The sequence below is a fragment of the Erythrolamprus reginae genome, chromosome 2, assembly GCF_031021105.1.
Source record: "Erythrolamprus reginae isolate rEryReg1 chromosome 2, rEryReg1.hap1, whole genome shotgun sequence".
Classification (NCBI taxonomy): Eukaryota; Metazoa; Chordata; class Lepidosauria; order Squamata; family Dipsadidae; genus Erythrolamprus; species Erythrolamprus reginae.
This window is the reverse complement of record NC_091951.1, coordinates 114,512,789-114,540,788: the sequence shown is the minus strand read 5'-3', so window position 1 is coordinate 114,540,788 and position 28,000 is coordinate 114,512,789. Positions and strand designations below refer to the sequence as shown.

At 45.2% G+C, this 28,000-nt stretch overlaps 1 protein-coding gene across 3 annotated transcripts in view; it reads right to left on the bottom strand.

Annotated features, from left to right (window-relative positions):
• PITX1 (paired like homeodomain 1) overlaps positions 1-27,260 on the bottom strand; it is a 44,265-nt gene extending 17,005 nt beyond the window's left edge. Inside the window, exons 1-3 of one of the 3 annotated variants that reach the window (XM_070739231.1) lie at positions 26,945-27,260; positions 23,786-23,841; positions 1,281-1,430 (exon numbers count right to left, since the gene is read on the bottom strand). In XM_070739231.1, the coding sequence (XP_070595332.1) occupies positions 1,281-1,430; positions 23,786-23,831 (196 nt within the window). In that variant the 5' untranslated portion in view covers positions 23,832-23,841; positions 26,945-27,260. Of the gene's footprint in view, positions 1-1,280; positions 1,431-1,556; positions 1,738-23,369; positions 23,386-23,785; positions 23,842-26,944 lie in introns of those variants that run through there. The other 2 variants (XM_070739233.1, XM_070739232.1) reach the window with 2 other exon arrangements.
• Between the last annotated feature and the right edge of the window lie 740 nt (positions 27,261-28,000).

Genomic DNA, 28,000 nt, shown 5'->3' with positions numbered 1-28,000 from the left:
ACAAGCCTAAATTCAGTAATAAATAGTCGGGTTGACTTGGAGGGTTGCGTCTTAAAATTACTTAACTTTGGGTTAAAATCGGGTAGATTTATTCAAATACTCCATTAATTTTCCGCAAGATCAGCTGTCGCATTAAAATGCAGAAATTATCTGGACTTTGAGATATAGATTCTAATTCTTGTGCCTATTAATTTGAAAGTTAAAGCCTTTCCCAGAGAAATAGCTACAAATTTTCCTCGAACGCCTCTCTTAAGACTCGAGTTGTCTTCGCTAAAAACTGTCGCACCAACACGGCGCAAGGCTTTCTTAGGTATTTTAGGTTGTCGTCCACAACATAGTTGCTAGGAAAGGAGAAGTGTGAAAGGATTCACTCTGGGGTTACCGTCTGTCATCGGGGCGTTGTTCTTACTCATTTTTTTAGGGAGTTAAACTTTCCCAAGATTTGAGCCGTGGAGCACTGGAGGTAACTTTCTCAGGTAAGGAGCGCGGCTGGGCGCTTGCCTTTGGGGGAATTTTGCACTGAAATCGAAGGGGCCGTTTCTTCGGAGCGAAAGGCTTTTTTCGTGTATTTACGCGGAAGAGTGGCCAACGTTGGGCAGCACAACTTAGGGTCGCTTTGGGGTCGGCTATTGACGCCTGTTCACCTGCGTAGAGGGCTGACGGAGGGAAGCCGCAGCCGGTGTCCTTTTACGCAACTCCCTCTCCTAAATATGCCTCTCTCTCCTCTGCAAAGCCGTCTCGGATTAAAAAGCAACGCCGGGCGGAATAAGATGTCTGCGCATTCCCTCGCCAGGGCCTTGCAAACTTTCCTTCCTTTCTCCTCCATCTCCCCCCCCCCTTTCCTGCCTGGGTTTTGATGGGTGCCCTCCCCCTATACAGAGATCCTTTTACTCGTCTACTCTAGCCAGACTGGAAAATAAACCCAAACAACAAGACTCGGGCTTTTGAAAACCCGGAGTCTGAACGGAAGAGCTCTCCAAGAAACTCGGGAGCTGCGTATTTTGGAGAAGAAAGAATGAAAGGGTGTCAGTTAGCTTGGGAAACTTCAGCTCAAACTCCGCCAACAACCGAGAGAGGCGCGAGGAATCTCACCCCCCTTCGTTCCCCATGACGAAATCAAGGGGTTTTTGGGGTGCCCTGCTTTTGGCTTTGAGTGCGGAATCCTCTCGGTAGTAAGGATGGATGGAGGATGGAGGGCGCGCGAGGGTGGGTGGCTGTCTTTCCCGCTGACTTCCTGTAAACCGCGCGGCACCCCACCGTCCCCAAGCTTTGGGGTTTACCTGGGACTTCGGTGTCCGAAGATTCGCTGGCCGAGTTCTCGATCGGCTCTCTGCTCTCGGAAGATCGCTGCAAATGGAAGCTGGAAGCCATGTCGTGGGACGCCGTCGGGCTTCTCAGGTTGTCGGGCAGCCTTTCCAAATTCACCCCACCTTTAAAGGAATCCATAAGCAAGAAGGAGGCTGAGTCGTAGCCTGCGCGCCTGCCCTGTTCAGCCTGCGCGCTCTCGGCTTCCGACGCTTGATGGTCATACAAACTAAGGGAGAAGGAAAAACTACCAAGCTTAGAAAGAATGATAGCTGCCGGAGACGGTTCCGCCGAAGTCCCGCTTTATTAAAGTGACTTTTAAAAAGCGACTTTTAAATCCACTAAGGTTCGGGCTTGGCTTGACTGTAGGAGAAGCACAGCCGAGCTTCCGAGCGGTCTGACTTTCCGGGGAAAGAGGCAACGGCGCCCCCCTTGTAGGTTGCGCGCAGGAGGGGGTGGGGGCGAGGAAACCAGGCGAGTCGCTTGGGGTGGCCGAGATTCAAGTGACCTGCCCTGGAACGAACGCCTGAAAGTTGAAGCGAGACTCCGCCCCTTCTTTCTTCCTTTCCCCCCTTCCCTCCTCCCTCCCTCCCTCCCTTCCCTCCCCCACCCGCCTAGGAAAGTTCAAAACCTCCCCGTCCTCCTGGCTACTACTAGATCTCGTCCAGCCAGCTCTCGTCTTCGCCTAATGGAGCCTCCTGCGAGCTCTCGGTCCCTGCGAGGGGAGAGCTTCCGAGTGTGGGCTTCGCGCATTGGTTAAAGAGACCGCGCCCGCTCCGCCTCGCCTTCTCCTTCCCTTGCAGCCTAGTTTCAGAAACTCCGCAAAGCCAGTTTGATCCCCCCCTCTCTTTGCTTCTCTTCCTTCCCCCAGCCCCCCCTCCAGACGGTGTGGTTCATTCCAAGGTCCGCTTCAGGCAAGGGGACTTCTGTCATCGAAATCCCCAGAATGGGGGTGGCGGGGGTGGGAAGGAGGAGATCGCTTACTCGAGAAGGGGTTTCTATGGAAATCCGCCTTAGTGGAGCGACCGCTCTGTCTCCTATCCCTCCCGGCGAATTTGAGCCAGAAAAGCAATTTGTATCCATCTACTGTCCTCTATAGAAAAACTTCGCCAGTGGGTTGCAGTGGAAGTCTCCAGGCTCCGGATGGATGTCACTTCTGGGACTGATGGGGCTTAATTGCAGTGAACGTGTAAAAGCTCGGCCTTCTATTTCACCCCTCAGTTACGTGACTCACGCAGAGCGCAATCCTATAAAAGACCACAGGACGGGTTTCCGAAAAAGCAAACAAAAAGAGAGAAAGAAAGAAAGAAAGAAAGAAAGAAAGAAAGAAAGAAAGAAAGAAAGAAAGAAAGAAGCCAATTCTTTCGGTGATTGCACGCCTACTCAGATTTTGAACAAGTCGGCCAAGTCCTTCCACATTTACTCAGAAGGAATTTGCGTTCCGGCCAATAAGGGCTTTTAAGTAAATGCAATGCGGCCGATTTTTTTTGAGTTAAACGTGCAACTTGTTAAACTACATCAGTGCTTAGAAGTAAATTGCCCGGAAGTACTCTAAGCGTGTTATATATACACTGCTCAAAAAAATAAAGGGAACACTTAAACAACACAATATAACTCCAAGTCAATCAAACTTCTGTGAAATCAAACCGTTCACTTAGGAAGCAACAAGAATTGACAATCAATTTCACATGCTGTTGTGCACATTCAACTTTGTACAGAACAAAGTATTCAATGAGAATATTTCATTCAATCAGATCTAGGATGTGTTGAGTGTGCCCTTTATTTATTTATTTATTTTTTGAGCAGTATGCATATTCTGTTTGAAAAGCTACGAGGATTTATGTGTGCATTATTATGTGCATTATGTGAATTATATGAGGCGCCTTATGTGCATTACTAATAATGCATTATGAACGCGTTCCCCAATTTTAGGAGGAGGGGGAGGAGAAAGAATTCAAACATTTGAACAGCGCAGACTGGATCTTCCCTTTTGCAGCCTGCTCATTTTCTGGTGGCCCGCAAATGCTGGCTCAGGGAAATTTCCCCGTAGTTCTGACTTTAGGGGAAAGAAATATAACACGGCACGGTAGATTGAGAAGACTTTTTTCTTTACATGGATCTCTGCCTGGTGTCTTTCGACGGGGGAAATGGAGATTTCAGGCCTCAGCGCTTTAACCACATCCCTTGGCTTCTCCGAGTCCAGGTGGAATATTTTTCTCCCCAAACCAAGGTGGAACTGAATCTACTATTTTGTTTTTTTTTTAAACTTTTTTTTTAAAAAAAACAAACTTAAAAAAAAACAAAAACTTTTTTTAAAAAAAAAGAAATAATAACCAGTTTTTAGATGTCGTTATAAACAACTAAGTAAGGTGCCTCCTTCATTAATATTATTGACGGTCTTAATTTAATAATATAATATAGTATAGTATAGTATAGTATAGTATAGTATAGTATAGTATAGTATAGAATAATATAATATAATATAATATAATATAATATAATATAATATAATATAATATAATATAATATAATATAATATAATATAATATAATATAATATAATATAATATAATATAATATAATATAATATAATATATTGGACTTCTACGCTGCCCAATCCCATGGGATTCAGGTCTTAGCCCGATCTTCTTTTTAAATGTCCTCTGGGTCATGGAAGCACCCTGTGCTTAAAGGAGATTTTTCAATTCTGTAAATCTAGTGACGAGGCGACAAATCCTTCGCAGTAAATGGGATTTGCCGGGTATATAAACAACGCTCCCAAACGTGCTAAAGGTCCTATCTCTGGGATCCCCGCGGAATTTCCTCTCGAACCGCCTAGCTGCCATTTTAGGCTGCTTTCGGGATTCACTTGTCAAACTCCCCACTCCCACCCCCGCCTGCCTTCCACGAGAGCTTCGCCACAAAAACTTCTGGGATATTAAGATAATGCCGAGTCAAAGGTGAAAGCTGCCTGACCCCCGCCCCCCCTTGCCAATAAAGCGGTGGGGCGCGGGACCGATAATTTTAGGTACATTATAACAAATGTATCATTTTCTTTTATGTACACCGAGAGCATATGCACCAAAGACAAATTCCTTGTGTGTCCAATCACCCTTGGCAATTAAGGATTCTATCCTACCCTACCCTACCCTGTCCTATCCTATCCTACTCTACTCTACCCTACCCTACCTATTCAGGAGAAGAGCTCAGATCTCCGGGGCCGTTCCCTCCGCTGTCCCGGGTGTAGTTCAACACAGAGCCTCCTCCTCCTCCTCGGCTTTGGGTTTCGTACTAAGTGGTGGGGCGGCCGGGCTGTGGGTGTGGACTCCAGCCCAAAGCGTTTGTCTCCGGCCTGACTTTCTACCCGTCACTAAGCAAACTACGGTACTTGCAGGCTTCTCAATACGTTTGCGGGGGCCCAGGGGCCGCTCGACCCTCGAGTTCTGGCCGTTGCGTGCTGGTTTCGCGTTCAATTCAGCCTTGGAGGGCGGTGGGGAGGGGGGTGTGAGGGAGAGAAAGCCCTGGGGTTTAGACCCGGCCAGGGCGCAGCACAGCGAGGCGCATGCCTCTCAAACCCGTGCCAAGCCGCCTTCCCTTTCCTTCTCTCCCGGGGGTGTCAGGCTTGGGCCGCCGCCGCTGCCTTACGAGAAGACCGACCGTATAATAAACCGACCTCGCCGCCTTTGCGGTTCCCATCCTTGCCAAGAGCCCAATCGCAAGAGCCCAATTGGGGCTCTCATCTGAGAAAGGTGGCTGGGTGCATCTCTCGTCGCTTCTCTGGCCGCGTTGAGTTAGATTCAAGCCTCTGGCGGAACCCGCCAGCCACTTTGTGGGATGGGACGCATCCCCTCTCTGTTAAGTGTCCCGCGAAACGCTCCAACTCGCCTCTATGGAAAGACCACGAAGGGGGCATCGGGATCAGGTTTTCTGCCCACCCATCCACCCGGTTCCGTTCCCCGAAAATGGGGCTGTGGATTAGAGTAGGTATTAGGGAATAAACATTTTAATCGTGTTATTTATACTTTCCTTAAAAAAAACTATATTTCTGATGGCATGCAGAAAAGTCATGTTACTTAATTTGATTTGATTTTTTAAATTCGATTTTTATGCCGCCCTTCTCCTTAGACTCAGGGCGGCTTACAACACGTTAGCAATAGAACTTTTTAACAGAGCCAGCATATTGCCCCCACAATCCGGGTCCTCGTTTTACCCACCTCGGAAGGATGGAAGGCTGAGTCAACCTTGAGCCTGTTGTGAGATTTGAACCGCTGACCTGCAGATCTACAGTCAGCTTTAGTGACCTGCAGTTTTTTTGGGGGGGAGGGGAATCTAATGAAAACAGCACGGGCCTATTGTAGGGGAAGGGTTAAAATACAATTTCAAAGAAAAACTCCCCCCATAGTTTCACAAGTGCTTGGATAGCCCACAACTGTTGCCTCAAGGAAGCCGCCTTCAGAGGTTCGGTTCCACGCCTCGCATTAAGCCATGGCTTCTTTAACTGTGGTTTAAAGTGAATAAATCACACTTGACACATTTATTTCCACAAGAAGCCACGCCATAAATGATGACTCATCAACCACAATGGCAAGATTCACTGAAGCATCTCTAAATAATAATAAGGAAGCGCATGTCCTGTCATGGCACAGCAAGTTCTGGGAACGTAGCTTTTGGGGTGAATCCCTGTTCTGTAAACCGCTTAGAGAGGGGCTGGAAAAGGCACCAGGAAGCGGTATGTATAAACCTAAATGCTGAATGCTACCGTATTAAGCGAGTGAAACGTGGTTCCTACGGATATTGGTAGATCTGAAATTACAGAGCAAGCCCTTCAGCGATTTCCATTGCACCGCTAATTTCTTACGGCGGGTTGTCCAGCACCAAATTAGTCAGAAAGGCCAAAGGACGGACCCGCGCTTGCTGGAAGCTTTCTCTTAACTAGCTTATTGGAGAGGCAATGGACACACGACCACTTCTGTTCTGGGGTGTCTTTTTCTCCTTCCCAAGTTGCAGCACATGGCTGCAGCTCTCCAGGAGTGGCTCGGAAGGACTCGAGTTTTAAGGCTGCCAAGCAGTGGCAAACCTCAGGTCGATCCTTTCCCCTACCCCAGTTTCTCAGCCTTCCATCCTTCCGAGGTGGGTAAAATGATTATTGGGGGCAATATGCTGGTTCTGTAAGCAGCTTAGAAAGGGCTGTCAAAGCACTATGAAGCGGTATATAAGTCTAAATGCTATGCTATTAAAAGCGGTTCTGCACGTGCAAAACAGACTACAGGATTTCCGGACGTCAGGTGAATTTTCTCACCCCCCCCTCTAGCTGGACCTGGGGCGGTGTCGTCGAGTTCAGATCAAATTTCTGAGGTGGAGAAATCCTACGGGTGGAGTTTTACGCAGAGGGAGGGAGGGAAGGAAGGAAGGGACAGGACCCTTTTCTCCAGAAGACAACTTCGATTCCTTCCATCCTTTGAGTCCGCTCTCCTTAGGCTTCTGTAGCCTTCATCTCTCTTCCCATCCCACCCGAAGGGCTCAGGGTGGAGGGCGGCCGGGGCTGATTTTCCTCCCGCGCCCACCGCAAAAGGAATTGGCGCTTTTTGAAGAGCACAAGTTTAGAAGCTAGTTGAGATTCCCGCCGGAACTCCTAAACCAGGGGCCTTTGCAGGCTCCCTCCGCGTCCCCCCTTACCCACAGGGAGAAATCCGAGGAAATCTGTTGCCTGGACCACTCGGGTGTCATGTGTCAAAGGTGGTTCCACAGTTTTCCCCAGAGATCGCCTGGGAAATTAGATTCCCCTCCAACTGATCGAGGGAAGGAATTACTCCACACACGCCATTTCTTCTGCAGTCATTCCTGCACTTTAAGGTTCAAATCAATTCAAATCCAATTCAAATCAAGGCTTTCTTGAGCGAACTAAGAAGCCCCTTTAAACTTTAAATAAATACAGCAGTTATGTCGAACTCGGTTCAGAATTCTCCATACCAGTGCTACAGCGACGGCCAAAGAGCATTAATCGGGAGGGAGAACCTGAAGCCCTTTAGGTGCTGGTCAACCACCACTTCCAGCAGCGCCACTTGGCAAGGCAATGGGGACCGTGGGGCGCAGAATCTTTACTTCGCCCGCTTTGCCCTTTTGATCAAGCACCAGAAAGATCTTGACCCACTAGCGAGATCTTATTCCAGTCAGTCAGTCAGTCTCTCCCTCCCTCTTCCACCCCCTCTTACATACACGCCAGTCCTATGTTCAGGCTCCAAAAGGTGACCTCTGAACTTTAACGCTGCCTAATATTTGTCTATTACTGAGCTCAGAGACAAGGAAAACCACTGGGGGGGGGGGAAGAGGAGGAGGAGAAGAAACGATTCATCCGACTGAAGTACTCAAATAATCAACAAACCAACCCACCCTAAGTCAGTTTCGGTTAAACAAGCTCCCAAAGTCCAGTTATTTCACCTTGGTCTTATTAGATCTCCTCTATTATAGCACACACACACACTCTCACACACACACCCATCCCCAAAGAATAAGTGGGAAATATGCCAAACAAAGACTGAGGATTGGGGCGCAAGGTTAGCACAGAGTCATCACAATTTTCATGAAAGACTTAAACTTTACAGTGGCTGCTTTCAATACAACCAATGGGATCGGATTAGGGCGAGATTATTCTTTAATGTTTTGGTTTTATTTTGTAAGTGTTACTTTAAGAAGTGGATTACTATATTGAGGAAATCCAGAAAAAGAATTAATTCGAGAATCTAGTTAGGGTTCTAGTCTACATTGACTACATTATGTGCCAACAATCAGGGCTGGTCTTTGGGGTATGTGGAAGCTCCTTTCAGTAAAGCAACAGAGCCCCCCCAACATAGCTGCCTTGTTACATCGGAAGGACCTGGAATAATATCCCATTGCTTTTAAAGAGGGAGGTGGGAGGGAAAGCCAACCCCTGTTACCTAACTGTATCACAAATTAAGTCCCTGGTGTTCTAACTGCTACGGTGAATAACTTTTCTGAAATGTCATGTGGGAATGCAGCAGTAGACTCCAAAGGCTTTTTGGATTTTAGAAACCAGAAAAGCAACAAGCTGGAAAGAAAGAAAGAAAGAAAAGAAGAAAGAAAGAAAGAAAGAAAAAAAGAAGAAAGAAAGAAAGAAAGAAAAGAAGAAAGAAAGAAAGAAAAGAAGAAAGAAAGAAAGAAAAGAAGAAAGAAAGAAAGATGAAAGAAAGAAAGATGAAAGAAAGAAAGAAAGAAATAAAAGAAAAGAAGAAAGAAAGAAAAGAAGAAAGAAAGAAAAGAAAAAAGAAAGAAAGAAAAGAAAAAAGAAAGGAAGGAAGAAAGAAAGGAAGAAAGGAAGAAAAGAAGAAAGAAAGAAAGAAAAGAAGAAAGAAAGAAAGAAAGAAAGAAAAGAAAAGAAAAGAAAAGAAGAAAGAAAGAAAATAAGGAAGAAAGGAAGGAAGGAAGGAAGAAAGGAAGAAAGAAAGAAAGCAGGAAAGCAGGAAGGAAGGGAGGTTCTGCAGCACAACTACAATGTTGCACAGCATTCTCCTGACCTTCAGAAAGATTTTATTTCCTCTTCCTCTCCTCAGAGGATGCTGCTGTTTTCATGAACACTTGTATCTTTGCCAGCAGACCAAATGTCCGGAGGCCTTTAGCAAACAAATGTTCTCCAGCTTGCCTTGGCCGATGCCTTCTAGGCTGGTAAACACAGGCTCAGGGCCCAGTCATATATCTCCTTTTCTTGGAGAAAGTCCCATTGCGATGAATGGGGCTCTCTTGGGAAGAGACAAAGTTGGGATTCATCTGTGCCACGTTGCAGCTCTATCCTTTGCTTTTGTATCAGGCCCAATGGCAAAGTAACAAAAATGCCCCAGAGCAGGTTCAGCGTGCCCTTCCTTTGCCAGCTTTAAACCAGCAGGGAAAACAAAACGATGAGGCTCCTGTTTATTGTTGAAGCTACTTCCCAGGAGCAGGAGCTGAGAGACAAATTTCCTCTCTCCAGGTTACAGCTTTGAGGGCAACTCTCCAGCTCCCTTGCTCTCCCCTCCCACGTTGGAAAGAATGGACTTTAATTCTTCTTATATCTCCCCACTCACCCTGTTTTCCATTCAGAACAGAAAATAAATGCCGGTTCTAAGCATGGCCTTCCCAGGAAACACAAGGGCTGCGATCCTCAGGGCTATCTGCGAGAGAAGCCAGCTCTACCTGCCTTCTGCTCCTTTTTCTCAACTCCAGGCTGCAAAACTGGCCTGGATCACCTATTCCTTTGGGGAGGGGGGGGGCAGATCTCAGGGCCAAGCGGCAGCCTGGGCTGTGGACAGAAGGTGGGAAGAAAGGTGAAGCCAGGGAGAGTCAACAGGTGAGCCCAGGAGAAGGCAACAGAAGGGACCATTGGGGAGAAAGGCCCGAATATAGGAAAGGAAGCAGCCTTGAGAGGCTTCCAATTCAGGGATGGAAAGAGCCAGGTGCAAAGATTGATTCCATCTAAAGCCAGGATGGCGTAGGAGGGCCTAGCAACCACAAGCCACTCAGGTTCATCTGGATGTCCATGAGAGCAGAGTTGGGTGGGAAGATTCTGGATTTGCTTTTTCAAAGAGTTTTGTTACCTCTTAATATTGTACTTCACCCAAGCACAGAGTCAAAGCGGGGGATCGGGCTTAAACACAGGGGTGAATTGGAATACAGCACACTCTTCAACGGGACTCTTCTATTGGTCTTCAGTTATGCTTATTGCAGATGAGGGATATTCTAGGCCAATTATTTGCAGGGCAACCGATTAAGAAACAGTTCTGATTGGAGGGTTGGTCCTTCAGACCTGATTTGAAATGAAGACCTTTCTTTTGGCCACTGAGAAACTGACTTTGAAGTTCAGTTTTGGAGAGAAGAATCATTGTTATCGGAGCACCAATGAAAAAGAGAGAGGAGCATTTTTTTTAAAAAAATGAAACAACACATTATGTTAGTGTTGGGTATCAATTCAGGCATTTTTTGCAATCAAAATAAGCCCAAAGAGGTTTATTTAAGAGCAAATGGCACTGAGCTCAGTGAGCTTTACTTTACAATACTCGTAATTCAAGTCTGCAGCCTGAGTGTATGGCTTGTTTTGTTTTGAGTTTTGCTTTGTTTTGTTTTGAAGAGGAAAGATTGTTTTAGTGAAATAAAACAAAGGGCCTAGCTATTGAAGATTTCCTCAGTTACTAGTGCGGGCTGAAAGACTGCCTGGAATGATTTAGGTGGGGAGAAAATCAATATTACTTGCTAGATATCTGGACCAGTGCAGAAGAAGGAGAAAATGATTCTCTCGGCAATTACGGTATTCCCAAGTAATGGTAGTTAATATAGTGATAGCAATAGTACTTAAGCCTATGTACTGCTTCACAGTGCTTTACAGTCCTAAGAGGTTTACAGAGTCAGCATATTGACCCCTACAATCTGGGTCCTAATTCTATCGACCTCGGAGGGATGGAAGGCTCAGTCAACCTTGAGCCAGTGAGATTTGAACTACTGAATTGCTGGCAGACAGGGCAGTCAGCATAATTAGCTTGCAATACTACATTCTAACCACCAGGACTCCTATGTAATATATTTTTTTATTACAAGAGAACATCACGAAGTTAGAGGAACACTCTGTCATTTTGGATGATACACAATGGGAATGGGGTGGAGGAGGAACCACACACACACAAGTTTGTTATGAAAAAGTTACACTTAATCTGAAATATGGACTATTGCAGAGTCGGCTTCCTCAGCATGACTAAACCATTTCCCTCTGGTGTCTCTGCCATTCAGCATGACACAAAAAAAAATCAGGTGAACTCCAAAGCTATAAGTATATTCATCCAGGTAAAAACAGATCTTGTGTGGAACAATTGGAAAAGCTAGAACAGACCAGCTTCCTCTGACTTTATGTCCAGCATAACATGGTACACTTCAGCTTTCATGATTCTTCACCCAGTGGGTTTAAGCCCAACTTCCTTGAGCTCCTAGCTAAGGGAAGGTTGGAGCTGAAATACTGAGTGTGATTGATGTGATTCAATGCAAACTAATTTAGTATGTTTACACATTTACTATTGCTTTAACCTCTTCTCCCCCTTGATCAAAAAGCTGTCTTCAATTTTTGACATTCATGAAAAGATTGTGGGAGGGAAAAAAGAGTAGTTATCCTTTGTAATTATATCTTTACACAGTAAAGATAACGGAATCTCATTCTCAGGAAGAAAATAGATTCTGATTCTTTCAGCCTAATGGCTGACCATTTTAGGAGGAGTGGAGGAGTTGCAACATTTGGGGCATTATGCTCTACAAGGATCCAGGAATGACCCAATGTCATAATAATTATAATGACATTATAATTCAGTTATAATGAAGATCAAAGGAAGTGTGGGAGAAGAGATATGCATTTCCTTCATTATTCATGTTACCAACCTCTGATTTTGCATAAATAGGATTTCAGGATTAATTCTTTGCGGATTTCATGATAAGGATATCTGATGATGGAAGGTCAAGCTTGCAAAATCTGATTATCAAAACTAGGATCAATGAGAATTAACAGTAACCTAAACCCCAACAGTCCTCTATGTGAAATTAGAAGATAATTGACACCAAACCCTCAAAGCTTAAGTGCAGAATATAGATGGGACTGAGATAAAATTGCATAAAAGTGCCACTAGTTTTATTATGATGCTCTCATTACTGTAAGATGGACAAGACTTTGCTGAGGTGGGAAAAACATTTGTCCTTGTTTCCTGTTTATTGACTTTTCTTGCCCATCCATTTCCCCCTAAGGATGCTGGGTAGTCAAGGGGATTGGTTGCATGAAACTTGAAATCTTGCTAGCTAGTGCCATTTAGAAGTTACACGACCACGTGGTTCAGACAACTGTATCCCAAATGGGTTCTGAGTTGGTACCTAGCTTCTGTTTCTCCTCCTGATGCCTTCTCAATGGAACCATCAGTTATTCTCTTTTTCCAAGGGCAGAAGTGATATTGAATCAGGTGCTCACGTTTTGCTTGATGGTAATTTTTACTGGGATATTTGTAAGGCACTACAAACACTTCTTTTTAGTTCATTTCCTAGATGTACAGAAAAAAAGTTCTATATGCAGCTTCTGCTAAGTTTGTAATTGTAGCCTGTAATATTTGTGTTTTGTTAATTGCAAAGTAGCTCAAGCATGAACACTACTCTTTTTACTATGTGCATTATATTTGGGGTATTTTTGTTGTTGTTTGAGTATTACAGCTACTATGGAACTACTGTTTGTTGTCCGGCACTAGGAGCAGGATTCCCTTTCTCTCCTTTTCCAATTGTCCAAAGTTATGCAGAATATTCTACTAGCAGCCCACATGAATACAGAGAGAGAGAGGGGGGGGGAGGGAGGGAGGGAGGGAGAGAGAGAGAGACCCATGGTTTTCAGTTCAGTCTCCCAATGGAGCCTCGGGTTTGTGGCTTGGAGAAATGTTCCAAAGTAAACAAGACCACCGCAGTCGTTTAAGTTAGCAGCAATTTTCACTGACTACACCCTGCAGAAGCGGACTTCAATTATCAACACAATCAATATCCCTTCTCCCCTTCCAAGCTCGTCTCCTACCTGTAGCATTAAGAGGTCGAGGCAATGTTTTAATATGGCATATCCTCATGACATTGCTTTTGTCTCATCCCCAATTTACAGCAGTTGGCAACTTAAATTTGTCTTCAGCCCTTCCTGTTTTAAAGTAGTATTTCCCCTCTCCTCCCAATACAAATTTCTGCCAGGAACATTCTGACTTGGCTTCAGAAGTGGCATTTGAAGCACTGCCTGAACAGTGCTGTTCAAAAGAGTTGTTAGGTTTTCTCTACAGAGAATAGAGAAAGCTGGGAGTACGCCCGGCCACCACGCCGGCCACCACGGGTCCTTGGGAAGCTTCTTAAAAAGGGCATGCGGAGGGGGGGGGATTATTATTATAATTATTATTATTATTATTATTATTATTATTATTATTATTATTGTTGTTGTTGTTGCTGTTATTATTATTATTATTATTATTATTATTATTATTTAGATTTGTATGTCTCCCCTCTCCAAAGACTCGGGGCGGCTGACAACAACAATAAGTACAATAAACAATGATACAAATCCAATTAATAAAAGTAGAATTAAAACCCCTTAATATTAAAAACAATCAATGCGACACAGTCATACCATTCTCAAGTGCTATAGTCAGAAGAGTGGGGGGAGTTAGTCCCCCCCCCATGTCTGGTGGCATAGGTGAGTCTTTAACATTTTGCGGAAGACGGGGAGGGTGGGGGCAGTTCGAATCTCCAGGAGAAGTTGATTCCATAGGGCGGGGCGGCCATAGAAAAGGCTCTTCCCCTGGGTCCCGCCAGACGGCATTGTTTAGTCAAGGGGACCCGGAGAAGGCCGACTCTGTGGGACCTAATCGGTCGCCGGGGGACCTAATCGGCCGCTCGGATCGCAGAGGAGCTGCTGATGCTGAGCCTGGGAAAGATCGATTAAATGGACCACTAGGAGGATTGTGGGGGAAGGGAGGGGAAAAGAGAGCCCGCAAGACTTGCATTTGGTAGAAAAACCAAAGATAACTTTTGCTGGCCTTAAGACAAATTCCGCAATCTGTCTCCCCTTCCCCCAGAATAAACACCAGGGCCGCGCCCGATTTCCAGATCTCCTTCTTAAGGAAGGTTGGAGTTTGGAAGTCCGTTCAAGGCTTTTATGGTAGGCACACAAAGCCCGGAGATAATTCTACCCTCGCCCAACCCCGTCCTGCCCCCTCCCGTCCCGTCCCAACACGATCTTGGGTTCCCATTGCATTAAGCAAAGAAAAGATGCTAGCGTCGCAAAGGTTTGTTCATTTCTGCCCAAAAGTCACCTGATCGAATTTAGCGAGTGTTAAGAGTTAAGCGGACGCGTATAAATTATGTTGTAGACTAAAAGGCATAGGACAAAATGGGGTTCTGTTGTTTTTGTCAGGGAGATTTGGGGGAGATTAGGTGATAGGAGATCGCGAGATTACTTTCAAGTCAACAGCCTGGGCCGGGTTTGATTACTCGGAAATGTGTATTGGTGGACTTAACTTTTCTGCCTTTCAGGGAACGCGCTGAGAACCGAGGAGATCTTGCCTTAATATCACATTAACAGCAGGCACAGAGCCAGCTATCCTCATCCCCCTTCTCCTTCATCCTCATCACCACCACTATCTGCATTGGCATCCTTCAGTCTCGAAAGACCATGGTATCACGCTATGGGGAATCACAACTATCACCATCATAAATAATTGTAATCTGATTTGATAAAAGGGTAAACGTCAAACTTCACCAAGGAACCTCCTTGCCCAAGTTAATGCCTACATCCTTTCAGTATCTACTTTTTGTATGGTTCAAATGGTCATAAACGGACCAATCCAACCCCCTTTAGCTGCTTTAACATGGGTCAGATCCATAAAAAAGGTTAGTGCAACTCCATACTTTTTCATGAAATCAGGGTTTAGTTTAAGGTATACCCAGGGGATTCCTACAGAAAAATCCTAATTAGTCTGACTTGTTTTTAACTATTTACTTACCACATAAATATTTAACTACACTGCTCAAAAATATAAAGGGAACACTCAAATGACACATCCTAGATCTGAATGAATGAAATATTATCATTGAATACTTTGTTCTGTGCAAAGTTGAATGTGCACAACAGCATGTGGAATTGATTGTCAATGTTGCTTCCTAAATGGAGTTTGATTTCACAGAAGTTTGATTTACTTGGAGTTATTTTGTTGTTTAAGTGTTCCCTTTATTTTTTTTTGAGCAGTATATTTACTTCCCATATAAATATTAGACCATTTTAGAGTAGGTATCTTCCCCTTGACCCAAATGCATTAATATGCATTTCTGTAAACCTCATGTTTTATAATTGAGAGGATATGAGAATGGTACAACTAGCATTGCCAGAGGTGAAATTGCAGACAATTTCAAAAATATTACTCAAGAACACTATTTTATAAAACAAAATTTATATTCTTCTGAACCTTTACTTATGCTTACTGGAAATAGATTCTACAGAAGGCTGCCATATATATTCACTAAATGTAATTGGTTACATTTGCATGTAATTATTTATGAGTAAAGATAATATAATTTCTCTTAAGCAATGTTCATAACATTATGGTATATCTATCTCATTTCTCAAATAAAGCTGATAAAGTATAAATATTCTATATTCTATAAAATAAAGGTCATTTACAAAGAACCAATACTGGATCCTTTAATAAATGGCAGCTCAAATTGAAATACGAGTTTAAGCAAATTAACTAATTGAATTATTATATTCAATTAAACCCCAATGAATGCTTGGAATCGACAGAACATTTGCATTAATTGATGAATAGCAAACAGAGGAAAACCCACAAACTTTTAAATGCAATTGCTTGGATTGGGCAATTTTGAACTTTGGAAAAGGAAACTTTGCCATTAAAAACAACAACTAGACCAGTCTGTACCTGGTAGAAGTTCAGTAAAACTTCTACCTACATTAGCAATCAATCAGATTCTCTCTCCCCCCCCCCCTTCAATAAGCCAGGTTAAAGTATGACAACCCAATATGAAATGCTTACCATTCCATGGGAACAAAAATGGCCTGGATGAACACTCAAACAGAGTGGTCTAGATAAAAAACATCTGTGCCCCACCAACACAGAAGAGATGAATGTGTGGTTACAAATCTAACCTTATCTAGTATTGGTCAGTTTAAGAAGGGGGGGAAAAGGGAAAAAAGCACAACTATGATGCAACTATCTATCTTTCACGCATGCATACCAGTTATGGGAGTCTGGGAGCAAATGGCTTAAAAACAGCAGGATTGTTGCAAACATGTTTTATCCTTGCCTTTATCTATACCCGCATCTTTATAAGAAAATGACCATCCTACGCAATTCACTTCCCTGGTAGGGCACCACTAGACTCCCTGTCTGGGCTGAATTTGTACAGCTTTATTAATGTTACAGAAGCTGGTATTTCACTGCTAAAGTATAGAGAATTGTTAACTTGTAAATGATGCCACTTTCTAACTATTGCTGAAGCCTATTATAATGAACTACTAATGTAAAAAAAATCAAATCAAAGGTGGTGGACTGTCTTCTGAGATGGTTGCTTCTTTATTTATTCACGTTGTGCTCTTTTTAAAGGAATTTAGTAATGTTAGGATTACCATTCTATGCCCCCCCCCCCCACATGGTGGCGTGGTCTCTAGAAGACCAGGATGGGATAGAGGAGGCTCCATTGCAAGGGACAGTAGGACAGCCACTGAAGGAATGCTGTCATGCAGATATACCAATATCCAAGTTGATCATGGAATTGATCTTGCTTGGAGGGAAGGGCTCTGGTGCAAACTTGCAGGTTTTATTCCAGGCAAGTGGAAGTCTCTAAAAATAAAAAGCCCTCAACTGCAACTTTGCCAAGTGTTATTTTATGCTGGAGGGACATGCCATGCCACCCTGGAGATAATCTGAACAGAAATGGTCTTCTTCTCCTTGTCCCATCTGGATAATGTCCCCCCTCCCTCCCAACCTGGTGGCCTTGAGATGTAGAAACCTGCAGTTCTCTTGTTTCCCAGCCGGTTGGCGGACTGTTGGAGTTGTAATCCAAGATATCTGAAAGGCGCCAGATTAAAGAAGGTTGGGCTAGAATAAAGGACATCTATGAGAAAGGGCTTTGACTTCTTATCATGGAAGGAAGGTTTGTTCCCCCTTCTATGTCAGGCTCCTGAGCTGGACTTGATTGTGTGCTTTTTGCCAACAACAAAGTGACACCGGGGATTTCTATGGGAAATATGTAACTATTTTATCAGAGGACAATGAATCCCTGTGCGGCATAGAATGACAATGCACCCATCATCCTCTGGCAGACAAAAAGAAAAGAACAATGGCTATTTTCTATCTTGTGGAGAAAAGATAAGTTCTATCTAAAGATCCGCAATGGGACAAGTCATTGGCTTAATGAATGCACAATACTTTCTTCAAGGGTGCAGCTAAGAAGGTGGAGGCTGGGGAGAGAAGGAAACATGCAACAAAAGGAGAGAAAAAAACACTACCCAAGAACTGAACAAAATCTACATGCAAAAGCTCCTTGCTCTTCAACTCTTCAGAGCTTTTCTTCAACTTCCATTCAGTTTTCTCCCATAATGATACCTGCTTGGAATAAAACATCTTAGCCTTGCTTGATGGGGAAAATGGTTGGGGTAGTTCCAAACAACTGAAGGACATGATGATGTAGAAGATGCCTCAATGTTGTTGGTAGAAGCCACCTTCCACAACATTCCACCAGCAAAACAAATGAGCAAGTCTCTAATTAAAATGGACCTTGCCCCAAGTATTTTCTTACTACCAAGGTTTTAGCAGTGGAAATTCAAGAAAAAGAAGAGAGAAAATCTTTTGACCCTTGGCCTTATAGTCAAAAGTAATAGGCCATACCCTCTCCAAATTTAATGGCACTTACATTGAATTGCCATTCTTTTAAATGTTCTAGATAGTTACTCCAGGTTGTAACTGACCTCCAATCCTTATGGCTTTTGGTATCAGAGTTTAAAAAAAATTACAAGGAAAGTCTTGAACCAACCCCCTCCCCCACCAAAACCATCAGCAGATTTTACCCCTACATGTAAAAGTTGGGTCTGATCTATTGCCACATTCCATTTCTTTAGTGGGAGAAATTGATATGTATTATAGCGTGGATAGACAAATGTCTATTCACACATAGCTCCTCCTGAATTGCAAGAGGAGGGGGGCTTGTTTCCTTTAAAATTTGTTTAAGATCGCGTTGTACTTCTTTAATTAACAATGGATTTATTGAGTTCATTCCTAATGTCTCTCCCCCCCCCCCCCCGCATCGATTTTCGTTTCTGTTTTATATGTAATCATTTATTGTCTTAATCTCTGGGGAAAGTGAGAAACTTAATCTCTGGGGAAAGTGAGAAACCCTTCCATAATATCCATGTTTATCTTCAGGAATATTATAATACTGCACACTGTTAATTTTGGCAGATTTCTTAGCTGCTTGCATACACATACATACACACACATACATATACATATATACGCACACACAAAAATGTATGTAGGTATGTGTGTGTATGTGTATATATATGTGTGTGTGTTTGTGTGTATGCATGTGTGTGTGTATAAGCACACATGCATGCATGCATACACACACACACACACAAATAAACAATACACAAAACATATTTTAAAGTGCACCGATAGCCTCCTGTTCAATCCCACTATTAATATTTAAATTATCAAATTCCAGTTGGGTTAAAAGGCATGGAATGTGAAATCATTGCTTTGGGTAGTTTACTTAGTTATTCACATTCTGTTTGGAGTTCTGCATATAATACGTACACACATGGCCACCACACCATTCTTTTGGGATAAGCAAACAAACAAATACCAAAATAAAAACCAGACTAATTAAAGGGTGAGGGAAAAAAAGAAAAGAAACATCGCTAAAATCAGCGTATACCAATCCCAATTCCTCTCCATACCTTTTGCAAACCACCCGTGCTTTCATTATCTATGGATCCACACTTTCACGCTTATATAACGGGTGGGTTTGGGCGCGCCGGGATTTTACTGTATTAGCAGAACACACACACGACAAACTAAATGAATGTGGCATCTTTACTTTGATAGGTAAGAACCACTATAATGAAATTGATTAAAGGCCCGGCCTCCGTACTTTGAACGCCTTCGTGCACGCAAACTCAAAACAGGCCCCTGAAATTTAAGGCGGCCCCTGTGGAAAACCAAGCAAAGGATCCACCTCGTGTCATGGAACTAAGAGGGACAGTTTGCCAAGTCGCCACTCCGCGCGGGGCAAAAGTGAACCACCTCTGCGCCATCCAAGCAGGGCGCCAAGACAAATCGGCCTCTCCTCCTTCCAAGCTACCTCCATAACTACTCCCACTATGCTCTCCGGGGCCCGGGAAGGAGATTGGCAAACGAAGCCTTTAGGTGGGATTAGACGGGAGAAAAGCTTCCCCGAAGGAACGCGCCGGTTAAATGCTTTTTTACGCGGCCAGGCTCCTTAGGGCAGGCAGCCCAGCTCGGCGCGGGTGGCCGCGGCTCTCGGAGTCCGGTTCCTCCCAAGGCGGCTCAAAAGCTTCACCGCCCCGCCCCGAGGACCTTGGCCTGCAGGGCGGCGGGAGCTGGAAGGGGTCCCGTCCAAGCGATCGCCGTCAGGGCAGGCAGGCAGCCAGCCAGGGCTTTTCGGGAGCATTTCCCCCCAAGCGGAAGAGCTTCCAGAAGCCCAAGGCGACCGACCCGAAAGTGATCCTTGGCAGCTCTCCGTCGAAGCAGCTTGCCAGAAAAGCAGCGGTGGTGGGTTCCGGAGCCAACGGGCCTTCTTTAGACCGAGTTTGGACGGGTTTCCCCCCTTGGCTGGCGTGCAACACGGTCCACGCCCTCTGGAGAGCCCACTCTCCACGGCTGGGCCAAAATCACCGGGGGAAGGAAAAGAGGGAACCCCGGTGAGCCGCCTGGGTGCCACGGGCTTCTTACGGGAGGGCCAGGGCTCTGGATCTCACTCTTTCTCCCGGCCAGCAGTTCAACTCCTCCGTTGAAGCCGCGGCCCTGTTTGATGGACACCCCCACCACCCGAGTTTTAGAGGAGGCAGGGAAGGAGGGAAAGGGAGCATCTTCTAGCCGACTCAGCGCTCCGGGTACCATTGCTTAGTGGAAGGAAGTCGGATCAGCACCGATGAAAGAACAAAACGGGTCTTCCTACTTTCCCGCTTTCGGCCGGCTCAGGAGCCCTTTGTATCCGCGCCCCGCACCACAAGCCGGGATCTTCCCTCTTTCTTTCCTTCAGGAATACCAAGGAAAGCGGGAGGAAGTCTCGATGAAGCGTGGCTGGAAAGAGGAGCAATCCCAAGTTTGTAGGGAGGTGGGGGGGGGGGAGGAAAGAGACTTTTAAAAATAATACACTGGCAGCCCCGAACAAAGCCTCGGGGAAGGGGGAATTTAACAGAAACAGCGAAGGCTAAGAAATGGGAGGCGACAAACGGTACCCCAAAGTTTTATTTTCCCAGGACAAACGGCAGGCTGCGCTGATCCGCCTTCACTTGAAGGCAGAGAACTCTTGGGTGATGATCTCAGCCACGCAGCTGAGGCGGCCCTCGCCAGCGCTTGGATAGGGACCAACTGGTTAGACCAGGAGGTCCCAAAATAAACAAACAAGCAAACAAGCAAGCAAGCAAGCAAGCAAACAAACAAACAAACAAACAAACAAACAAACAAACAAACAAACAAACAAACAAACAAACAGAAAAGCGCCTCAAAAGAAGGCAACACCTTTACAGCGGTCAGTTTCTACCTGGGAGACTAAGCAACTAGGAACAACCTAAGGCGCTACAGGCTATTTCCAGAGCGCTCCGATGAAAAAGAAAAATAGCCCCCAACTCTCCTTCCTCAAAGCTAAAGGAGGATTGCCAGGCTGAAAAGTTTGGAGGAAAGAGACCCACAAAGGTCTGGATTGCTCACTCGTTATTTTTAAAGTCAGAAAACAAAGAGAAGGCGAGAAAACGTCTAAGGGACGTTCTTGTCCGAGTGAGACTTAGCGATAGAAAGCGTCGATAATCAGAAAGTCCAGTTCCAGAAATTTCCTAGGTAAGCTGAGAAATACTCCCGAGTCTAAAATGCGGAAGAACAAGTGCGTGTACGAACTTGGGAGTTCTTGGGATGGGCATTAGTTCCCATCATGCCTATCAGCTATGTTGGCTGAGCATGAGAGGAGCTGAAGCTCAAGACATCTAGAAGGCGGCAGCAGTTGTTACAAGAGATAGAGATATTGGGGTGCCATAGGCTGATTTGGTAAAATCAACTGCTGACGTCCCATTGCAGTAGACCAGAGATTGCTTCAAAGAAAAGCCCAAGTTTTAAATATGGGCAAACAGCCTAGTCGTGGTAGCCTTCCACTACCATCTTGGACAATTTGGAAATCGTCTCAAATTGAATTAATATTACAGATCTGGGGGGGACATCTAGCTAAGATGGAAACAGTATGAAGCAGAAGTGACCCATTGCCAGAATAATGGCAGGGTGATGCTATAAATTACTGGCATGGAAATTCAGTCAATGAAAAAGGAAAGCAAAGGGTTAGGCGCCTTTTCATTCAGCGGAAAATAAGATCAAATCCTCCGTGGAGGGTACCAATTGATGGCAAAGCTTGTTGGCATCAAATCCTTCCGGATTTGGTTATAACCTCCTTAAAAACTCAGCTCCGGATTACGAGGCTACTCTTTTGAGTCTAGTCTTGCTCCTGTTGCAGAGTCCGATTCCATGGAGCCAAGGGCCTCACTCTAAAAGACACCAACCAAAAAATAAAAAAATAAATAAAGGGAACACTCAAGTAACACATCCAAGATCTGAATGAATGAAATAATCAGTGTTGCTTCCTAAGTGGACGGTTTGATTTCACAAAAGTTTGATTTACTTGGAGTTACATTGTGTTGCTTAAGTGGTCCCTTTATTATTTTATTTGAACAGTGTAGTATTCAAGACAAAACCTTAATGGCCACAACAGCCAACCGGCTTGCCCAGACCAGTTTTCTTGGTCTGTTTTGGGCACGGCTTCCTCCCCGACTTGGGACCAGGCAATGTGTCATGGAGCCGAAGGAAGAAATAATGGCCTACGTGAGAAAGTCATCACGTGCAAACCACGTTTAACGTGATTTCCATGCAAATGAAATCGAGCCCCCATATAGGTCTTGCCTCGGCGGCCCCCCAGGTAATTTCCTGCCCACCACTCCGGGGCCAACAGCGGTCCTTGGCTGAGCCAGAGATGCGTATTCTCGACCTGCGGAGGAGAAGGGAAGGAGAGGCAGAAAAAACTCGGGAGAGTTGGGGAAGAAGGGCGGCAGGCTCGCGGGAGCCCCGGAGAATTCCTGGCTTTCCCCCCAACGGCGAGCATGCTTTTTAGATTAATTGCATGCATGGGAGGAAAAGGGGGCAGAGATGTTTGTTAAACGGGCTGCTCAGGTTACTCGGGGCATCTCTGAACTTGGAGCGCCTTTGTGGGCGTGGGGGGTATGTGTTGAATTAACAGTCTCTCTCTCTCTCTTTCTCTCTCTCTCTCTGATCCAGTGTAATCAAAGGCCGAAGAGCCCGTTTTTCCTTTGGACCCTTTCAACCAGGCTGAAATGAAAGGCGACGGGACCTCCAGAGATTACATTTCCCCTGTGGGTCTCGGGTCCCGCATCTCCGCATCCCTTCCACATCTCAACGCTTTCTCTCTCACCCCCCCAAACCCATCCTCCTTATCCATGCTTAATTCGAACAGCCTCTTAATTGCTGGCATATTTGGAGTTGGGTGAGAGTGGGGAAGTTCCTGAATAGCTGAAGTCTTCTTATAATGCCCAGTGTTTTAATATGCCCAGTGGTAAATCCGAGGCTTGGGACAGCCGGGCGTCTTTCCTGTCCCGAGCAGATAAAGAATTAAGCTTTGTCCCGAACCGGCTCAATTTTGTGGGAGAGGAGGAAAACCTAAGACTTAAAAAAAAACACAACCACGAGAAAACAAAGTTTCTGATCGGGAGAAAACTCAAGATAAACACTCATAATCAATCATTGTGTTGTACTTCACGATTCTTGACAAATGTATCTTTTCTTTTATGTACATTGAGAACATGTCCACCAAGACAAATTCCTTGTGTGTGCAATCACACTTGGCCAATAAAGAATTCTATTCTATTCTATTCTATTCTACTCTTTATTCCCTATTCTCTACTCTATTTTACTGTACTAAGATCAAGGATAGACAGGTCCCCAAATTTCAGCTGTTATGACTTCCGAGTAAAAACGTCACCTCAAAGAAAATAATCATTTAACCGAAAGCAAGCACAAAGACAAATCCAGCTCAGGCAGTTCGATCGCTGGGCAATTAAGCTAAACCATTTACCGAGGAACCCCAACCAATTAAGCCGAGCTCCGCGGCAGTCCAGCGGGCGTTTTCGCTAACCAATCTGATTCGGGACTTCGCCGGATTTTGCCCTTCGCGGCAGGAAAAAACTGGAAACTTCATGCCACGACAGTCCCAGGAAGGGCTACTCACCCCAAAAGTGGATCGCCCCACCAATAGGTCCCAGATAACAGGCGTTTATTTCCCTTGAGACCAATATCACCTGACCCGGGTCATTAGATCCGGTGTGTGTCACTTGGCTCTAGGACGGAAGCAACAGTCCCGGAAAGCCAGAATGGTGGCAAAGCCCAAGGTTGCGTCCCACTCACTGCATTGTAAAAACCGCTTGGTCTTAATATAGGACTAAAGGACTGGGGAGGAGGAGGAGGAGCAGGAGCAGGGGAACTCAGCCGCTGACACTGGCCTGTGGAATAGGGGGGTCTGGAAGTAAATACTGTACTGTATAAGCAACGAATTTGAATCCCTGTCTGAACTTTCTCGGGCACGAAAGGAAATCGCGGAAACCCCTTTGTCCCTCTCCGCCCAACTGCGAAAGTACCCCATCTTACCTAAATCCGCATAGGGAGGGATACCTTTGGACCGACCGAGCTCCATAGCACAAACTCTGTGAATAACAAAACACACAGTGATTAAATAACAATTTTATAAGGTTTGCTTTGTCAGAAATAATAATAATCAACAACAATAACAACAACAACAATAATAATAATAATAATAATAATAATAATTTATTAGATTTGTATGCCGCCCCTCTCCGAAGGCTCGGAGCGGCTCACAAGAACAATACACAATGTACAAATCTAATATTAAAAGAACAATTTAAAACCCTTATTATAAAAACAATCACACAACCTAGCAGACCATACATAAAACCATAGTAGCTAGGGGTACATCAGTTTCCCCATGCCTCCCCCAACTTTTAAAAACACACACACACACACATACACACAACGGAGGGTGTGTCTCGGAGGCCCCATTTTTAACTGAAATACCGGGTAAAGGCCAACATTCAATAAAGTACATATTCAGATTGGATGGTGGGGAGAAACACTTTTCCATTTTTAATGCTGAAGTTAAGCCCTTCTTAGGCCATTTGCTCACTTAAGATTCATAGCGCGATCCAACCATCCTTGTGCAGCTATGAGGGAGCCGGTCCAGCTGTCCTAAACTAAAACCGGTTCAGTTGTCCCTTTGAAGGCCAGCCGGGTTCAGCCTACTATGGCGGAAGGCAAGGGACTGGAAAGGTTCTGCCTGAGGTTTATCTGGTAAGGAGAGCCAGTGCTGTTCGTGAAATGGGAGGCCGGGATCCTGTTTTAAAATGGCTGTGTCAAGTTTCTTACCAGCAGAGACAGAGATTTTTAAACCCCTTGTCACACGGAAATCCCCCACGGGCACTAGCAAATATGCAAACCTAAGCTCACTTTATTGGGGAGGGGTATGTTCTGAGAATTATATCAATGCTACCTACAATTAATAGTGGAGATTCTCACTTTCAATTGTTTAGGTTTCAAAGAGTTAAAAATTCCTGAATTTCTCCCAGGACTATTACCTACTGGAGTATCAATGGAGTGTCAGTAGGAATAGATTTCCAGAAAACTTTCAGAACCCAGAGGAGTAATTATGAACTAGGAAATAGAAAATAAAGCGACACTAAAAAAAAGAATTCTAACTATTATATAATGCCAAAGGCAGGGAGTTGGCAGGAAAAAAAATATCTAATTTTATAAAAGCAGATTCTAGTGTCTTACAGCCAATATTTTATATCACAGTGCATTGATAGGAAAGCGTTCCCCTTCTTCCAGTATAAAGATTAATATTCTACATTGTCAGGTTATGTGCTATTTTTAGAACAGATTGAAAACTGTGTCACAGAAGGGCGCATATTGAGATATACAGCTTTGGGGAGCGGGTGGGGAGCAAACTGTCATATTCCAAAGAAACATGTCAATTGTTGATTGGCTACAATAATTGCTTGTGTACTTGCTTTATTTCAAGGAAAGGAGTATTTTAAATCCACAGTCCATTTAAGACAGAGTTTTGTTTGGATTTAAACTGATTGTGGGATTGGCACTCCAATTTGAAACATATGTTTGTTAAAAAGCAAGTACCCTTGATAGAAATGGGATTTACTTCCAAGTAAAAGTGTATTCTTAAACAAACAGATATGGATCCATAGAAATAATGCCAAGGTGTACTATCAACATGGGTATGTTTTAAGTTAAAGAGAATGACTTAAATCTAAATCTGTTTAAATCTAAGTATTCTGTCTTAAGTACAATCCAAAAAGCCAAACTAACCAGGAGTTTCTTTTATAAGGAACACTATTTTAACATAGCAGTAATTTCTGTCAAATTCCGAATTCTGGAATCAACTTATTTATGTTCTTATTGGTTCCATAATGTCTATTTAGACTTTTAATTTAAATAAGGAAAGTTTGATTTCCTCCATATAAATAAATACCTTTCATTACCTTTTAAATTTGCCTTGTATTTTTTTTAATTAAAACGATAACGATATTTTCTATTAAACAATGCAAACCAAGATTAATTTCTCTTTATTTAAATTTTCTGCGCAAGGATTGAAATTTCTTTATTTCCATTTGGGTTTAATACATATGTTTTATTTGTCTCATAAAAATCCTCATCGGGCAAATTATCGAAACCTGGCAGAAGAAAAAAAACTTGTCTGCAAGCAAACCTTTTTTGGGTTCTCATAATCTCTAGAAAAAACACACCTGTGAAATATTATATTAAATTAGCCTTTCCTCCCTGCAAAATACTCGAATGTGTGTTAGAAACATACATAATCCTCGACTCCAGGATCAAGTAGCTGTTGCCATAAAAGAAAATCGAATTCCATAAAAAATATAACATTTATTAGCGGCGTCCCAACGTGCTCCTTGTCACGCTGATCCAGCGGGGAATAAAATTGTTCTTCACAACCTTGAGGCTAGGCAGCCCCATCCACAGTCTCCCCTAAGCAAAGGCGTTCTGGTTTGATTTCAGACTTTGCCTTATGCACAGTGAGGTAGCCCCCTTGGAATTTTATATATATATATTTCGGGTATATTTGTCAGCTTTGACGAAGCGCAGGAACCCCCGAGAATTTATACAAGGTATAAAGATGTCAAGGACTTGCAACTTCAAGGCTAAGCCCAGGCTTGCAATTAGGGGAAGCCGCGGGGACGACGGCGACTTGGGAGCGAGGGGGGAAAAGCGCTGAGGCAGGGAAAGGGAGCGGAGGGCGGCGTGCGGACCGGGTTGCCTAGCCTATCCTTACCTCCCCTCACCGGGGAGGAGGTTGCCAAGCTTTGGGGCGGCTAGATGGGGCGCTGAGCAACTCCGCTCCGAGGGGTTCAAGGAGAATTTCAAGTCCTGGTCGCGGACTAGTTCTAGCCGCGGAGTATTGAAGTACTTACATCTTGAAGTATGACCAGTGGACAACCCTCCCCAATCCCAAGCCCCCGTACCCCCATAAGCCAGTGGGGTTCGAGCACTGCCCTCTGGGGTTAAGAGAGGGGGCTTAAGTAGGGAGGAGGGGGATACAAGGACTGGGATAGGCGGGGCGCGGGGGGGCAAAAGAGCGCTGTTGCCAATATCCCCAAACAATTAAAGGGGAAATCCAAGTCCCAGGGAGGCTGAGGCGGCATCCCGCAGTTCTCCCTCCGGTCCGTTCCTTCGCGCCCGCCTCCCCCGAGAAGCGCTTACCGGCTGTCTTCGCTGACGGTCTTTATTCCCAGCCGAGGAAAGATGGGCTTTGCCTCCGCCTCCGAGCGCTCTGGCAAACTAACTACTCCCGGGGTCCCATGTAGAGACTCCGCTGGCGGAGCCCTCGGAGTGAGAAGAAGGGCGGCGGGTGGGCGCTCGGGAGGCCCTTCCCTTTTCGCTCCCCTCGTGGCCCTGTGGCAGTGCCTGGCCCCGCCTGCTCCTGTCCGAGAGCCCACCAGTCAGGTATGCGCTGCCCGAGCAAAGGGAGGGGGGAAGCTTTCGGCTTTTGCTCCGGGAGATCTTCACGGTTACTTCTGACGTCAAACTGGGTTGGTAAACGCTGTCGGGGGTGGGGAGAGCGCCCGCGAGACAGATACGCGCTGAGGTTTGGGCGATTGCGGGTGGTGGTAGGGAAGTCTGGGCCCCTTTGATTGATCCCGCCGCCCCTAGCTGCCCCCGCCGCCCTTCTTCAGCGTGGCAGCCCTTCACCTCCCGCCCCGTCGCCGCAGATCGCCTCTCGAGTCCCGGAGCGACCTGGCTTCTCGAGCCCAGCAGCTTCCCGATGCAGAAGAAGGCATCAGCCGAGACTTCTTCGCCTTGGGAAGATTTCCTCCGGAGTATCGGATTGCCAGTCCACCCAGCGGCGGCCTTCCTCTGACCAGCGCACCCACCCTTCCCTTCCTCCCTCTCTGCCGCCACTGCTCTCCCGATTGTTATCCTGACCTCGGGCCCGGGCGGCCGCCTCCTCCTCCCCCGCCCCTGTCCGACGGCTTTTCTTGTATCCCCCCCCCTTCCCAATCAGAAACCAAACGTGGAGGCCCCGAGCGGCCCTTGAGGAGGCGCAGGTTCTACAAATTGGCTGTCTTCGTTTCCTTCCCTCTCGGCGCGCTTAAATTGCCCCCCTTTCCCTCCCTGCCAGAATCGCCGGCTCGTTCCCTGTTCCCCCTATTGCTAGTGACAGACCTATTAACATTTTAAACCCCCCTCCCTCCCTTGCTTGCTGGGGGAATGATGATTACCGAGAGCCTCACCCGGGCAGCGGATAACAAGCTCTTT